A 15,877-nucleotide genomic window follows, 5' to 3' on the forward strand; every position below is an offset into this window, starting at 1 on the left:
GCAGAATTACCTTGACTGGGAAGACCCAACACAGGCACAACTTTTAGGGCAATATGGGATCTGATTTCCATGCACTATTCAGGATATGAAATTTCTAAACGGAGAAAGAAATTTACTTGAAAAATACTGGTAAGGTGTGTAAGAACGCCTGCACCAACCACCTTTCCTGCCAAATAAATGGTCAGTTAATGACTGTCAGTCATTTCAGAAATGCCTTCTGGGGTAACTTCTGTCTGGCGCTTAGACAGCTCAACGTGTGTCATGCACCCGGCAGAGGCACGGTGTCATCAGCTATGACGTGCTAGGATTAGCCTTGAGAGTTAAGCTGTAAATACTGAAAAGCTGAGTTTAAGGCGAGGTCCCGTGGGTGACGGGAAGGGATGGAGACAGGCCGTGCAGGTGACTCACCCCTGGCGCAAGCACACCTGGGCTTCCGCTGAGCCGTGGGGGGCTCCGTCCCCACACGCGCCCCTCGTTCCCACCGCTGCGAGAACGCACCCACCCCCGCCTCCTCGGGCCCCCTGTCCCGCCGCCGCCGCCCCTCACTCCCTGCTAGCGGCGCTCTCCTCCTGGGCTCCAGCCCTCTGACCCGCTGCTCGCCCACGAGCTCCCTCTGGCCTTCTCACCGCCCTGCCCCTCCCTCAGTGGCCTCACTGCCCCTCGTCTGGACTGAGGCACCGCTTCCCCTGCTCCTCGCCACCGCCTCCCAGTCTCTGCCCGTCCCAACCCCTCCTACGCAGTTGTTGGATTTCTCTGGCGTTGTGTCCCTGATAAACACTAAACCTGCTCCCGCATCTGGACCCTCACAGTCCAACCTCATCTGCCACGTTTCATCTCAGTATCCGCTGTTCAAAGCCTTCCCATCCACCAGGAATTTCTCAGATGCTACCTCTTCCAACAACATCCCAACCTCTCAGCAGGAAGTGACCCCTCCCTCTCCAAATCCTCCGATATTTTCTTTTTAAAAAAATTTCTTAAAGGACTTGACAGGTTCTACCCTACATTTGTCTTATCAAGCTCACACCACGAATCCCAAGGGGCGGCTTCAAGTTTTTCTATTCTCTACAGCACTCAACACAGAGCGTGGCAATGGCTGAGTGAATCAAGTTACCTAAGTATGTTTCTGAGCATCTAATGCATAAGAGACAGAATCTAGAGATACATTAATAGCTTTAAACATCATATAACTAATGTGTGAATTCATGAATTCATTCATCATGTATTTACTGAGTACCTATTTTACAGACAGCAGTAAGCTGGGTACAGATGTAAACAAAACATGATGCTTCTCACCTCAGAGGAAGAATAAATATATACACAAGAATGAAACAGAAAGCCTGCGACACACCACATGCAGCATGTTTCACCCTGTACAGATACCAGCGGCTCCTGGGGGAAAGAAACAACGACTACAGCTTTAAGCAGTCAGGCGGGCTGACCTGGGCTTGGGAAGAAGGTGACCGGTCAGTTCCTGAGCCGCGAGACTCTGCCCTTTCATCCACTTGATCGCAGAGCCATGGCTGCAGTCCGGTCAGTCCTCAATGCTGCCCAGAGGGGAGCCAAGGCAGCGCCACCCTGGACAAGTCACGTGCAAGACGGCAGGAGCAGCCCAAGGGGGGGAGGGGCGGTGGTCAGAGCTGCTCAGGGTGGGAGGCTGAGCCAAAGGCACCAGAGCGACCCAGATATATGGGAGGTTGGAGGAAAAAAGAATAAGGTGCTTGCAGATTAAAAACTGTATTCCTAGCAAGAACTCTAGTATGTTTTTATGAGAGGTGTATTACGTGTGAGTGTATGCATGAATGAGCGAGAAAAACAAAACCCTCTGTAGCAGGGGAGAAGCACATCACCCAGAACTTGGTTTACACATCTATTTTAAGACTACTTGTTATCGGGACTTCCCTAGTGGGTCAGTGGTTAAGACTCTGCACTCTCACTGCCGAGGGGCTGGGTTCAATCCCTGGTCGGAGAGCTAAAATCTCACAAGCCGTGTGGCAAGGCCAAAAACAAAGACGACTTTTTGTTACTTGATTCAAATAAGAACTCAGGTGGTGACGACAGGTAGTAGGTAAGAGGAGGTAAACTAAGCTCTGGCATCCAGAAGAGTGAAAACCTAAGGACATCCAGACACTGGGCCAGGCTGCTTTCATGCTGGACACTGGACACAGGGTGAGCACGACATTAAACAGCCGTCAAAACTGTGATGACTGCCACAAAGGAGGCACACGGGGCCCTCAGGGAGCGACAGGAGATGAAACTGGGTGGGTAAGAGGACTTAGGAGACAAAGATGCATTAGACAGAACCTCAGTCCTCACGAACTCACCGTTTAATAAGGCAGATAAAGCACTTTTTTTTTTTTTTTTTTTTTTTGGCAGTACGCGGGCCTCTCACTGCTGTGGCCTCTCCCGTTGCGGAGCACAGGCTCCGGACGTGCAGGCTCAGCGGCCATGGCTCACGGGCCCAGCCACTCCGCGGCATGTGGGATCTTCCCGGACCGGGGCACGAACCCGCGTCCCCTGCATCGGCAGGCGGACCCTCAACCACTGCGCCACCAGGGAAGCCCCAAAGCACATATTTAAGTAAGTAAAGTGCCATGTGGAAACTCTACGAGCCAGAAATAAAACACCACTGAGTTTCTGAGAAGAGAAAATTATTTCCAGTCTGGACACCAGGGAGATGTTTGCTGATTGAGGTCATGTGAGATAGACCTTCAACGACAGGGAGAATTACGTCTTGCAAGATGGGGTGGAGGGTGTCTAGGCACAGCAACAGTGGAGAAGTGGGAGCACATCAGCCAGGGGAGCGGCGGGGGCGGCAGAAGATAAGAGCTAAAAAGAGCAGCTGGAAGAGAATCCCACCAAGGGGATTCTGGCCTCCATTCCATCCATTTCTCTTTCCGGGGGGCTACTCAAGTGATCTAAAATAAGAAACTACTACTCCTCTAATCAGAAACTAATTAGCTAAATGATTGCAAAAGAGACAGAAAGGAGATCGGCGGTTGCCTGGGGCTGGGGGTGGGAATGGGGATTAACTGTGAGGGGACAGGAGGGACCTTACTGGGGGGAAGAAAATGTCCCCAAACTGGTTTAAGGTGATGGTTGCATCTCTTGGTAAAGCTACTAGATACCAATGACTTGTAGAATTGAAATGGGTGAGTTTTATGATATATAAAATATACCTTATAAGGCTTTTTTTTTTTTAAGAAATTATTACAAACATGCACAGCGTCCCCGTCAGCGGGCTTCCTAACAAAGCCCCTCCACTCCTGGCACCAGCCTCCGCCCGCCCTCTGCCTTTTCCTGCTCTTGTACGGAACCCGCGCAGCACACACGCGTTCTGACTCAGGGTGAGCGTCCAGGAAATGACTGGCCCTCGTCTCTGCCTGGGCCCTGAACCATGGGCTGGTGCCCAGATGTCCTGTCTCAGCAAGAGCGCCCTGCGGCAGGAAGGATGGGCTCGCTCTGGGTCTCCCTCTGCCTGCCTGTACTGGGGCCGCCCAGCAGCCTCAGGCCCACAGCTGAACGAACCATCTCCATCCTGGCCGTGAGAGATGAAAACCACAGCCAGGAGATCACTGCACACACGTTGTGCTCAGCAGCTCCAGCCTCGATTTACGAGCAATAAAACTGTTATGATCGCTGGGAAGAATTAAATTACCCCTGGGTCACCCAACTAGAATATTTCCCTTAGCACCAAGCAAGCATTGGGCTTTCTCTTATCCTCTGACTTGCTTTTAACAAGTATATGAAGTAAAATGGCTTTTCGAAACCCCAAGCATGATCTGAATACAAATTATTACTCTTAATTGCTGCCAGTAAGTATGGATCTAATACCAATGGCACACAGACAGTCTGTAGTCACAGCCCTCCCTGCTCTGTCTTCCCTTTTCCTGGGTTCACCTGGATATGTCTGACAAGATGAGTTGACAAGTAGTCCAATGTGTGTAATCTCAGAAGGAGAATGATTCAGTCGTGGGGAGACAGGCAGACAGGGCTATCAGAGATCGCGAGCAGCCTACGTAACGTCATAGATGATTAGCAAACAAAGACCAGGAGATGGGGCAGGGGTGGGGGAATATCGCCAGGCAATAGCCATCTTTCCACATGGGTCTTCCTAATTATTATATTTTTTGCGGGGGAGGGGGGTCTTAAAACTCCTTGACCCGCGAGCTTTGCCTAAAAATCTTTCCCCCCTTCCCCGTGACGCTCCCCCTGCCCACAGGGTCAGTGTCTCGGCGGCTCCTTCGGCTCTGTCACCGGTTACCCTCAGCTGCCCATCCAGCCAGAGCGCCGCCCCTGGTTCCAGCCTGACCCCTGGGAACCCCAGTGCTGCCTTCTCCATGGCTGGGGATCTGTCGAGAAGCCTGAACCTAGACAGGGTTTTTGTATCACAGTGCTCTATTTTCAAGGAGCAGCAAAGAGAAGATAGACTCAAAACAGAAAGGCTGCTGGGCAGAATCTTCCCAGCTCCAGGCTCAGGAGTCTAGAAAAGACCAGGTCTTCCCAGGGCTCTCCTCAAAAACCCTTAATAGTGTCCAACCCTCTGTGGGGATAATCAGCTTTTCCTAAAAGACCATATATAAAACATGGCCAAAGAGCCTGAAATGCACCTGTGTCGTTAAGTTTATTTCAATATGCCTAATTTATGAGGAACCAGAGACAGAACGCTGGGATCTGCAGGGCTTTTTTCTTTTTAACTTGGGCAAGTGCTGCTCAATCACAGAGTCAGAGGTAAAATCAAGACCTCAAAGAAGGGCCAACACCTGCTCACGTGGGCACAGGCACTGGCAGCACCTCCGTGCCAGGGGGCGGAGAGCTGCAGAAAGACCTCAGACCTCACGGCTTCATTTAAGGGCATTCTTAGCGGAGGCTTCGGCATTAGCCAAGGATGTGTACCTGGGAAACAGCCAGCACCTGGGGAAGCTTCGAGTCTTCTCCAGGAGCTGGAGCCTGAGACCCAGGATTGTGCGTGTGGGTGGCACCGCCGGGGGTGTTAGAGCAGCAGGTAAGGCTTTACGCCTGTGCAGTCCAGTATGACAGACACTAGATACATGTGCCCATTCAGATGTAAATGGATTACAATGAAATCAAGTTGGAAACTGAATTCCTCAGTTGCGCTAGCGTATTTCAGGTGCTCGAGAGCCATGTGTGCTGAGCGGCTTCTCATACTGGATACAGCAGATGCAGACCATTTCCATCAAAGCAAAAAGTTCTGGTGGGGCTTCCCTGGTGACGCAGTGGTTGAGAGTCCGCCTGCCGATGCAGGGGACATGGGTTCGTGCACCGGTCCGGGAAGGTCCCACATGCCGCGGAGCGGCTGGGCCCGTGAGCCATGGCCGCTGAGCCTGCGCGTCGGAGCCTGTGCTCCGCAACGGGAGAGGCCACAGCAGTGAGGGCCCGCGTACCGCAAGAAAAAAAAAAAAAAAGTTCTGGTGGACAGCAACGCTTCAGACGAGTAGCCTAAAAAAATTTGTAAGCATCTCTGAAGGTGTAACTGATGTACAATAACCTGCCCATATTCAAAGTGCACAATTTGATAAGTCACAGCACATACATACACCCACAAAATCATCGCCCAAATCCAGACAGTGAACGTACCCATCACCCCCAGAAGCTTCTTTGCACCCTTTTGCAATTCCCACCTCCCAGCTGCTCACTCCCCAATCTCCGGTCCCCAGGAAACCGCTGATCTGCGTCCATCACCACAGAATAATCTACATTTTCTAGGACTTTCTATACTTGGAATTCTACAGCATGCACTGCTCTTTATCGGCTTCTTTCACACTCGCTTTGAGATCCATCCGTGCTGCTGCAGCAACGGCTCATTCCCGTTTCTTGCTGAACAGCTGTCCATCTCCTGGCTTATCCAGACAACTGCTGACAGGTTTCTGAGTTCTTTCTAGTTTGGGGGCTACTACAAATCTTACATATAAGACTGCTCTGATTACTTGTGGGATGGGACTCTCCAATGGTGACCAGGAAGGCCTCTTCAGAAGGTGACGTGGAGCAGAGTATGAAGGAAGCAAGGCAGCTAGCCCCGTGAAAGCCTGGTGGAAGAGCATTCCCGGCAGAGGGAATTCTTAACACAAAGGCCACGAGGCAGGCACCTGGCAGGGTCAAAGCACAGTTTTCTATGTTCTTCCTATGTTCTTCCTGCTTATCTGAAAGAATGAACATCCAGACAGAAATCTTTTGGAGAAGAAGGTCCCAGGTGAAGTGGCCTGAATAAATCACTAACTGGCACAGGGCCACTTAATCGCATGTAAGGCTCACAAGTGCTTTGAGAAGTCAGTGTTACCCCCGTTTTACAGAAATGGAAACAGAGGGAGAGTTAAGCCACCCACTTTGCCCCCCAGATCCCACAACTAAGCAGCAGCTGAGCTGAGAATGAGGCCAGAGCCCTTCCCATCATTTCACTGCCATAGGCAACCGGCCTCCAGAGCGGTCAGTGCTACTCACACGTGACCCACGGCCGGAGCGGGGCAGGCTGTGAGACCGGAGGTACCATCTACACCAGGACGTACAGGGAAACACTTTGCAAAGGAAAACCATCTAGCTCACTTTCATTTTTAGCGAGTTCTCCCCGGGGGCCGGCGACAATACCGCCAAGGCCCACGGCGTGCGCGCACACACACACGGTCTTGCTCTCACACGGGGCCCTCGTGAACACGTGCTCCCAGGCCTGGCTCTTCGGCACCAGGGCCACTCTGATGGTTTGTTTAATCAAAGGAGACGGGGGAGCCCACGCAGATCTTGAGTGTTTAACACAAACTGGAAGATCAAAACTGGGCAGCTGCCAAAAACACTGGCAACTTTCACACCACAAGAAAGAGGGGAAACAGCTGACCTGGTTTCTGCCTTTAACGCTGCGTCTCTGGCAGTCACACAGCTTTGATCTTTCAGGTTCTAAGTGGAGAGAAAATAGTGACCCTCTTCCACTGGAGAACGGATGATGAAACCACACACCGCAGCCTACTTGCAACCGTCTGGAAAAGCCGCGTTTTCTGGGGGCCAGCACAGAAGGGCCCAGGATTCATCAATCCACAGCTTCTTCTGAAACCCCCATGATGGTAAAATGCTTAGTGAAGCCACACCGAAAACGAAAGCAGCTTTCCGAATCCACTGCCTCCGAGAATTCGAGGTTGGATCCTTGTGTCCTCAGCCAGGCCCCGGAGCCCTGGCCTCAGGCTCCCCAGGGGAGGAGTCAGAGCGGCTGCTGGTTCCAGACCAACGAGGTCAGTGTCACCAGGGAACTGATTAGAAATGCGAATGGATCAGGAACTCTGGGAAAGGGCTCCCAACAGGGAGGGTTCTAGCAACCCTCCCGGCGCGAAGCTGGGAATCGCCTTTAAGTAGGTGTGGGTGTGGCCTTTTAACAAGGTCCAGGTCCTGCTGGGGCTCCCGGTCCACCTCTGCTCTAGGGCAACGCTTCTCAGACTTCAATGGGCTGACTCGTGCCCTGGGGAAATGGAGATTCTGCTTCAGCAGGCCTAGGGGACAAGGGCCTGGGAGCCTGCATTTCTACGAGGCCCCAGATGACTCCACCTGAGGGCAAGGCAAGACTAGCACCCTAGGGAGGCAAATGAAACAAACTACGTCCAAGTGCTCTGTAAACCAGACTCGGGAGTATACAGGTATTGATGTTGTTTGTCAAGTTTTAGATTTTAAGGAATGACTAACAAACAGTGGAAATTCCCAAAGGGAAATGCACCCAGAGAGGCTGGACCTGGAATTTATCTCCAGGTCCCAGGGAGGCAGGGGCCTGAGTCCTGGCTCAGCCAATGACCAATGACCAACAGGAGGAGACCCAGGACGCCGAGCACCCCAGCTCCCAGCCCCCTCTCTTTGGGGCCATCAACTCCTCCAGCCCCCAGCCCCTTCCCCCGGGGCCTAGAAGTAGGCGCCAGTGTCTCCCATCACAGAAACCTTCCCTTGCGACTTCCACCAGCAGCCTGCCCCTGGAGCAACGAACTCCCGCCGCGCGTCTCTCCTTCTGCTACTGTACTGTCCCCTGCCTGCACGGCAGAGTCACTGTGGCGTCCCCAGCACCGAGGCCAACGGCACTCATCAGCCGCCCCCCTCCTGCTCCTCTGCCTTCCGGGTGCGGCGGACCCTCCGCCTTCACTCACACCCCCTACTCCAGCCTGTCCACACAGCATCCCTCGGGTTTGGCAAAAGATTTTAAAGTTTGAGGTGCCCTACATCGTGGCAGTTGTTCTTTTAAGAGCCAGCAAGTGAGAGAATACACGGTGACAGAAGAAAGCAAACACAAGCCCTGGTTTGAATTTGCTAATGTTTTCGAATGGTTATCCTTTAACAGCACGTCCTCCACGCACTTGACAAGCTGTTAAAGGCAAGTGCGAGGAATGTGCTGGCAAACTTTGCCAGGAGCTTAGATGCAGACGGACCCTGTGGTGGCCCACAGGCCCCCAACCCACCCCCACCCAGGACCCAAGCACCCAAGGCCGCGGGAGAGTCACCCCGCCACACCTTCCGGGGCCGCGCCCTCGGGGCTCCGTGGTGTTTGTCCTGGGGCCTTCCCAGCACACACAGCATCCTAATAAAAGTGGCCCAGACGGGAGCGACGAGCGCTTACTGCCCTGCTGCCCAGAGAGCCGGGCCACCCCCAGCAGGCGATCAGTCACTCTTCTCAGCTGAGCTCTCCTCCTGGGCCCAAGGCCTTGCTCCCACCCTGTCCTCTCCCCCATGGCTTTTCCCACTTTCTCTGACCTCAGGGAGCCAGTGTACCACAGCGGTTACAATGAGGTGGCACTGCCTTTCCAAAAAAAAATAGTATCAAAGTACAATTTACACACAGTCGTGGCTGTGCTACAACCAAACACAGGGCTCTGACAGTAGCCTTACTGCTTTTGTCGTTTTGGTCAAACTAAGGACGTGCTTTCATTTTGGTCAAGGATCTCTGAGTGTAGGAAGCAGCTTGCAGTGTTGAAGCCTTGTGAGTCTCAGAGCATTTCCAGCCATGAATTAGGCCAGATTAAACAACTGGTGGCAGAGATTTCTAGGCGTCCAAAGTAATTGTCAGTAGGTCCATCCAGGAACTCTGTTCCCCTAGAGAAGGCCCAGCCCTCAAGCGCTCCTCACTCAAAGCTTACAGACTCCTGCTCTGTGTACAAGCCTAACAAGCCGGTCATCGCGTCCTCCAGCTCACAGCGCTGCGGAACAAGGCACCAAGAGCGGTGGAAGCCAGCAATTAGCAGGGACAAGGGTGTCAAAATATTAAAAAGTAAATGTTGAAAATGGGAAAGCCGACGGCCTGGCACCAATCTAGGGGCAGGTACTCCCACACTGCAGGTACCAGGCACCAAGAGTTTCTCTAGATTTCAGCGCTGCCCCTTAATTTATGCCCCAAACAACGGTAAGCCTTCCTCCCCAGAAGATAAACTATGACCAGTGCCCATGTTGAATAAGAAAGAATGTAAGACATTTTTAAACAGAAACAGACTCACAGACATAGAAAGCAAACTTACAGAGGGGAGAGTGACAGGGGGTAGGGGTCGAGGAATAGATTAGGAGTTGGGGGTTAACAGATACACAGTGCTATACATAAGATAAACGAGGACCTACTGTACAGCACAGGGAACTCTACTCATGGAAAAGAATCTGAAAAAGAACAGATATATGTATAACCGAATCACTTTGCTATAACTGAAGCTAACACAGCATTGTAAGTTAACTCTACTTCAATTAAAAAATGCTTTAAAAGAAAGAATGTAATACATTTTAAAATATCGGACATTTTCAATAGAAGAAGTGGAAAGAGAAGAAAGTTTACGGGAGCACCGAGGGTGAGGACCTCTGCTACAGAGAGCTCTACGCTAAGCAACGCGATGAGCTTTATTAACGTGGGGAATCAGCTCCTGTCGACCGACCCGAGGGTGCTGGGAAGAGAGCGCCACCATATTACCAACCAGCAGGTGGGCAGGCCTCCCCGCCAGGCCCTGCGCACATCACAGGGACAAAGCCACACTCTCCTCAACAACCTGACTAGCTCTTCACTCTTTGGCTATAATGCCTTCTAACTCCAATCACTTGTGTAAAGGAAAAACAAACAAACGAAAAAAAACATGACTTCTGTGCACGCTGGTCAGTGGGACTTTCAGGTTCTTCTTTCCGGGTGAGTGAAGTGAAATTCCTCAACCCCAGGGCCACTCTCGGCTCTCGCCCTGGAACTCCGTCCTGGGCTGAGCCTCCTCACCTGGAGCAGGTTCTATGGACCAAGAGTACATATCTCACAAGCGATTCTCTGAAACCAGAGACGGAGATGACATACCTGTAAATGACCTTTCAGGAATGTGCTTTCATGCAACCGTTCTTTAAAAGGCCACTTCTTAACACAGAAGTGGCCCTGGAAAATCTTTCCAGGATTCTCACAACCACCTCAAATTCCTGGTAAGAGGAAAAGAACCGAGGAGACTGGCCTGACTTTATAACCAGCCTAATTTCACACATGTTACATTTCTGGAGCTGCCTTGTTTTTCCCTTTATCCTGCATTACCGCAGAGGAATTCACAGACTCTCTGAAGGTGAGAATCTCACCCTTTAGTTACAAAATCTCACTTTATATTAAGCTGGCCTTTCTTTGGAGACGGTCCAACTGCTTTATAAACATTCTTTCATGCTGAAGAGCAGGTAGGTGGTAATTATTATTCTTTCTAGGCAAGAGGTAGGATTGAGAGTCTTGGCCATGCAGACCTGAAATGTTTTTTGAACGCCTGAGGAAAAGCAAAAGCAAGGCTTTAAAAATAAGAGATAGGACAGATGTGACCAAAAATAGGAGTAAGAATGGTATACAAAATACCAAAAAAGGAGAATTCTCCTGTAAGCAACTCACTCTCGGCGACAGCTTCTTAGAAGCAGCCACTTGGCGTCCTTACAGCTGCAGATCTTCAACACCAGCCCTGGCCTGGAAAGCCCGGCCTGGTGAACATGAATTCGGGCACAAATAAGGTATTTGCTGGGAAACAGGATCAAAAACCCTAACTCCATAAAGTACAAGCAGAAACTACAGTCATGTGCGTGGACTCAGAGCTACTGTCTTCCGGGCTTTAGTAAGCTACCCGACCATAGCGACACTGAAATGTCACCTGTGGGGTGACATTTCTAATTCCCGCTTATCCCTGTCACCCTGATGCTGGCCGGTGAGGCGGGAATGGTTTTCTCACACTGTTTTAAGGTGAGGAAACTGAGGTGTCTGGCTGCTCGTGGCTGCAGCAGTTCGGCCCGCTGGGCATCTCTCTTTATGCTACACTTTACCCGGCCTTCCCTTCCGTTCTGCCCCCTTTTTCCCCCAAGGAGTTGACAAGGGGCCTTAAATCCTTTAAATACCACAGTGCAAAGAGCATGGGATTGGAGTTTTAAGACCCAGATGTGACTCCTAACCTGTCCCTTGCCGGCTACGAGCCCCATCTGAGACGGAGGTAACGTGAGGGATCTAGTGCAGCTGACAGGAGGACTCAGTGAACGAGGAAGAACCAGTGCACAGTGCTGACAGTGCCGCGCGTGCTCAGGAAGTGACGGCCGTGGGTAAGTCCCTCACTGTAGGAAGGGGGAGGACAGCGAGGCCTGGAGGGGATTTCTGATGTGCCCAAAGTGGCAGAGCCATGGGGCAGTGGCCAATGTGCCCATCACAATGTCCAGGCCCTGCTCTGCTTTTAGTTTTGCGGAAAATCAAGAAATGAAGGGGCTGCTTTTGTCTAACTGTGCAGCTGCTCATGTTAAAACTGAGAACAAGCTACTTCGAGTAGGATTCCACCACGTGGAGCGACGCAGGCGGGGCCCTTCCACACCTGGAGGCGCACGTCCAAAAGCTGGCAAGGGCTCAGACCTGTCCCGAGAGAGATTAGCCCTTTAAACCACCGGGGCGTCAGTTACCTAATCTACAAAGTGGGGACGACGCTGGTTCACCTCATGGGATCGTTACAAGGGTTAAATAAGCTAAGGTGTGTAAAAGCAACTGGCTGTACTGCTTCCAACACCAGGCGTGGTGTTATCATCTCCATCTTACAGCTGAGAAAACCTGAGTGGAGATCAGCTGAATGAAGATACAAGAGCTGGCTGGGGAGGGGTGACCCTGGCCTCCCGTGCCTCTGTCTCCAGGCTGCCTGCTCAGTCGCCGTGCTAGGGCTTCCCTCTGCCATCCCCCTGGGACCCCTTTCACTGCTTTCTTTCTGGCTGGATCCTGTTCCCTGACTCACACGTCTTCCTCTTTCTTGGCTTCCCTCTTCATGCCACTAAAGCACAACCCTTAGGAGTTCCACAGGAATGATGCTTGGGAGCAAACCGTCTGGAGCCTTAGGCGGCTGAAACATCTCTAATTCGAATTTCACGCTCAGGTGGTGGGTCTCATTCCAGGTTAGAATTACGTTCCTTGGGATTTTAGTGGCAATGCTCCGGGCCTTCAAGTTTCCAGGGTCACCCGCTGAGGCACCGATGGCATTGTGATGCTTAATCCTCCGTGTGCTTTCTGAAAGCGGTTAAGATCTTTTGCAATTTCACAGGGGGGTGCCTTGGGGCAGGTCCTTTTCCCTTACTGTCCTGGGCCCTCCCATCTGGAGATGAAAATCCTTCAGTCTCAGGAACCATCTTTTGTTCTGTTGCATTCACGGCATCCTCCTCTGTTTCCTATTCTCTCTTTCTGAAAACGCCTGTCAGTTGGATACCGGACCTTGAGAATTAATCCCTGACTCGTCTTTCATCTATTTCCCACTCTTTTGTCTTTTTTGGTCCTTTTGATCTATTTTCTGAGAGATTTCTTTTACTCTAACACTTCTCATCGGATTTCCAATTTTATATTTTCTTATATTGATTGTCTCTCCCCTTTTTTAACGACAAGCTTCATTCCATTCTCTCTTCTGATTTCTCTGAGGAATTAAGTATAATTTCTTTAAAGTTTTCTTCTGCTCTCTGCATTGTCTCTGTTTTCCCCAAGTTCTTTCTTCTGTTTATTTTGGTCTCTTTCTTTCTGGAGGCCATTCATTCATATTTAAGAGAGAGGCACGAAGCAGCTGGCTGGCAGCTCAGGGGGCGAGGAAGGGGCTTACCCCCCGCCCCCCCGCCCAGGGTCTGGGAGATGAGGCGGTGGGCTGATTTTACACTAGACGACCCCTGACACGTCAGCATCTATAGATCTTCCCCAGGACCGTGCAGCTTCCCCAGTTTAAAAAAAAAAAAAAAGCTCCACTGTGACTCAGTGGTGAGGCCCTAACAAGCCGTGTGCCAGTGTCTGGGCAGTGGGGCTGGAAAGGGGCTGGGCTCCACTGTGTGCCCTGCATGCTGTCAGCCTGTTTGGGGCAGCAATAAACGGGTGACAAACCTGACAAAGGCCCCAAGAGATTCCAAATTAACCCGAGTAAAAACCTTAAGCACAGCAACGGCTTTTTATATTTACCACTTCCAAATGAAACACTTTACAAGTGAAGACAGGGAGGGAGACCGAGAGCCTTCATGATCCGGTTCTTTCCCTTCCTCCTTATTAACTCATACATGTGTCCCTTGCTCCTGCCCTTCTACAAGCAGACTGACAGACCCGCCATCATCACCGCTTCAAGAATGATGAGCTATTTTTTCACTTGTTATAAGCTTGCTGACAGGAGAAATGAAAAAGACACTGTTGTTTGCGACCTACACAGAAAGCATTATTGAGTTCTTGACCTGGTCTGCTTGTCCACGACCTTTGGGAGAAGCTGGGGGAGAAAAACAGGAAAGACATGCCGGGACCATCCCGACGTACATTCCCCTTGTGGAAGAAACCGCTCAGCAGGGTCCCAAACCCCCTCTCTGCTCAATTCTTCAGAATTCTGCTCCCACAGTGAGGACGGTACAGCGCTGCCAAGTGCAAGGAAGAGTCCATTCACCCACGTTACCAAGCACCTACCGCAGGCAAGAAGTACTCAGTCCGTATCTCCACTCACTTAAAAAGTGATACTTTTCTTAGGCTCTGCATGTGAGGGCATAAAAGGCCTTTAAATATTCACGGTAATTTCTGTGCTCTGATTATAGGTTACCTTGCTGTGTAAGACGGGTCTGAAACATATTTATGAAATACTGTTAAGTTTAAATACCTACTATAATTACCAGAAACAGACTATTCTACACAGTTTAGGAACTATTGAAAATTGAAGTCAGAGGCCCTTAGGAGGACGAATGCATTTACCCATTTTGTGCCTCAGCTGCACAGCTTCAAAATGCCGAGTTAAATTTGAAAGTCTTGTGAGAGTAAAAATCACAATTCTAAAAATTTACTCCAAAGGGACCTCACGCGTACAGGAAATACAATTCTTTTCGGTACCACAGGAGCTATGAAACGTATTCCTCGTGTACCAAACAAACCTTCATTACCGTCTAGGGAGCTACCTTCCCAGCTAGAGCAACTTCGGGCCCCTCCCACGCTGCCCGTTCGCTGCACACGATCATGACACTTACCAGGTTTTTGAAAAGCGCCGTCAACTCCTTTGTAAACACTGAGAACTTCAGGAAGGCGCTTCCCAGGTCCGGGTCATCTCTGCACACGCAGTTGCCCCCGAACTTCTCCAGAGCCTGGGTGTACTGCTCTTCGTTTTCCACGTGCGCTGCAACAGCAACGGGAGAGGTGCTGTGAAGGCCTCAACCACTCTAGCCCTGCCCCCCACCAGTTTCTTACTTGTGGATAAAATCGAACACATTTACAGCCCGAAGATCTGAGAAAAGCCAAGTCACACCGCGAACAGAAATAACTCTGCTGTCCTGACAACCACCCGTGGTGCCAGCGACGGATCCCAAGGAACAAGCGTAAGGACCAGGAGGGAGAGCGCCTCGCACGAGTGCCACAGCCTCCAGCTCCCGGGGTGAGACCCCCGGGGACGCCCACGCTTCCCCACCTCCTAGCACTCCTCCGTAGCCCACACGCTGGCGGGAGACACAGAACAGACCCAGTCCTCTGCTGGAACGCAGCCGCTGGCGTGACGCTCACCCAGCCGCATGCCCTAGCTTCTCCTTTCAACACCGGAAAAGCCACGGTCCTCAGAGCACAGGCCAGGGCGCCGCTGCCCGTGACACGTCCTCTGCCTGGGGGTCTTTCCGTGCCTCTGCCCCACGTCCCTGGCACCTTCCTGGACTTGCGCTCAGAGTGTCACATTCCAAATGTCCAACTGGTAAGCGTGGTTCCCAGCACAGTGGAAGTGCTTCCAGGGTAGGGACTAAGTTTTATTCATCTTTGTGCTTGAAATATAAGTAAGACAAGACGCATGTCGTTTGATCAGGAAAAGCAAAAGCTGGTCATCCATCTGAAGGTATATATGACCATCATCAGGCTTCAAAGCAGCACCTTAAAATGTGAAAAACCCGGATTCCGGGTCTCCAGCTCTGTGGTTCCCAGGCCCTGGTGGACGTCGAAATCATACACGGATCTCTGTCAAACTGTAGAAGCTGGAGTCCCGTCTCTGAGTCAGAAGCTGGGGTGGGAAGGGGACACAGGTAATTCTGGTGAGCCAATGTGGCTGGACACGATTCCCTCACTTCTGGATCAAGCATTTTTAAATGAATCCAGCCAGTCTGTAATGAAACAACTTCCTGGCATGGACATTTGATTCCTGCTCCCTCATCACTCCAATCAGAAATGTAACACGACGACTGTACAGGCACATCAGTGCGGGCGGGCGGGCGTGTCACCTTGCATGGGGACTCCACTGGGCAGGGTCACACACCCCCCTCAGGCTGCCCACGTCTTCAGAATTCTGCTCCCACAAGGAGGACGGCACAGGGCTGCCAGGAGGCCACAGAAAGCCTTAGTGCTGCAGCTTCTCTGCCAAAGAACAGATCCTGAAAAGCCCCTGGCAGCGCCCCAAACAACTCCTCAGGGCAACGAAACCACTGTCGGCAGTGC

At 51.4% G+C, this 15,877-nt stretch overlaps 1 protein-coding gene across 6 annotated transcripts in view; it reads right to left on the minus strand.

The window, feature by feature from the left end:
- The window catches only part of ASAP2 (ArfGAP with SH3 domain, ankyrin repeat and PH domain 2), a 156,903-nt gene that overhangs the window by 69,812 nt on the left and 71,214 nt on the right, over positions 1–15,877 (minus strand). For 5 of the 6 annotated variants that reach the window (XM_060027128.1, XM_060027125.1, XM_060027124.1 and 2 more), the window contains exon 3: positions 14,440–14,585. In XM_060027128.1, the coding sequence (XP_059883111.1) occupies positions 14,440–14,585 (146 nt within the window). Of the gene's footprint in view, positions 1–6,973; positions 7,145–14,439; positions 14,586–15,877 lie in introns of those variants that run through there. The other variant, XM_060027129.1, reaches the window with a different exon arrangement.

This window comes from Delphinus delphis, chromosome 12 (assembly GCF_949987515.2).
Source record: "Delphinus delphis chromosome 12, mDelDel1.2, whole genome shotgun sequence".
Taxonomy (NCBI): domain Eukaryota; kingdom Metazoa; phylum Chordata; class Mammalia; order Artiodactyla; family Delphinidae; genus Delphinus; species Delphinus delphis.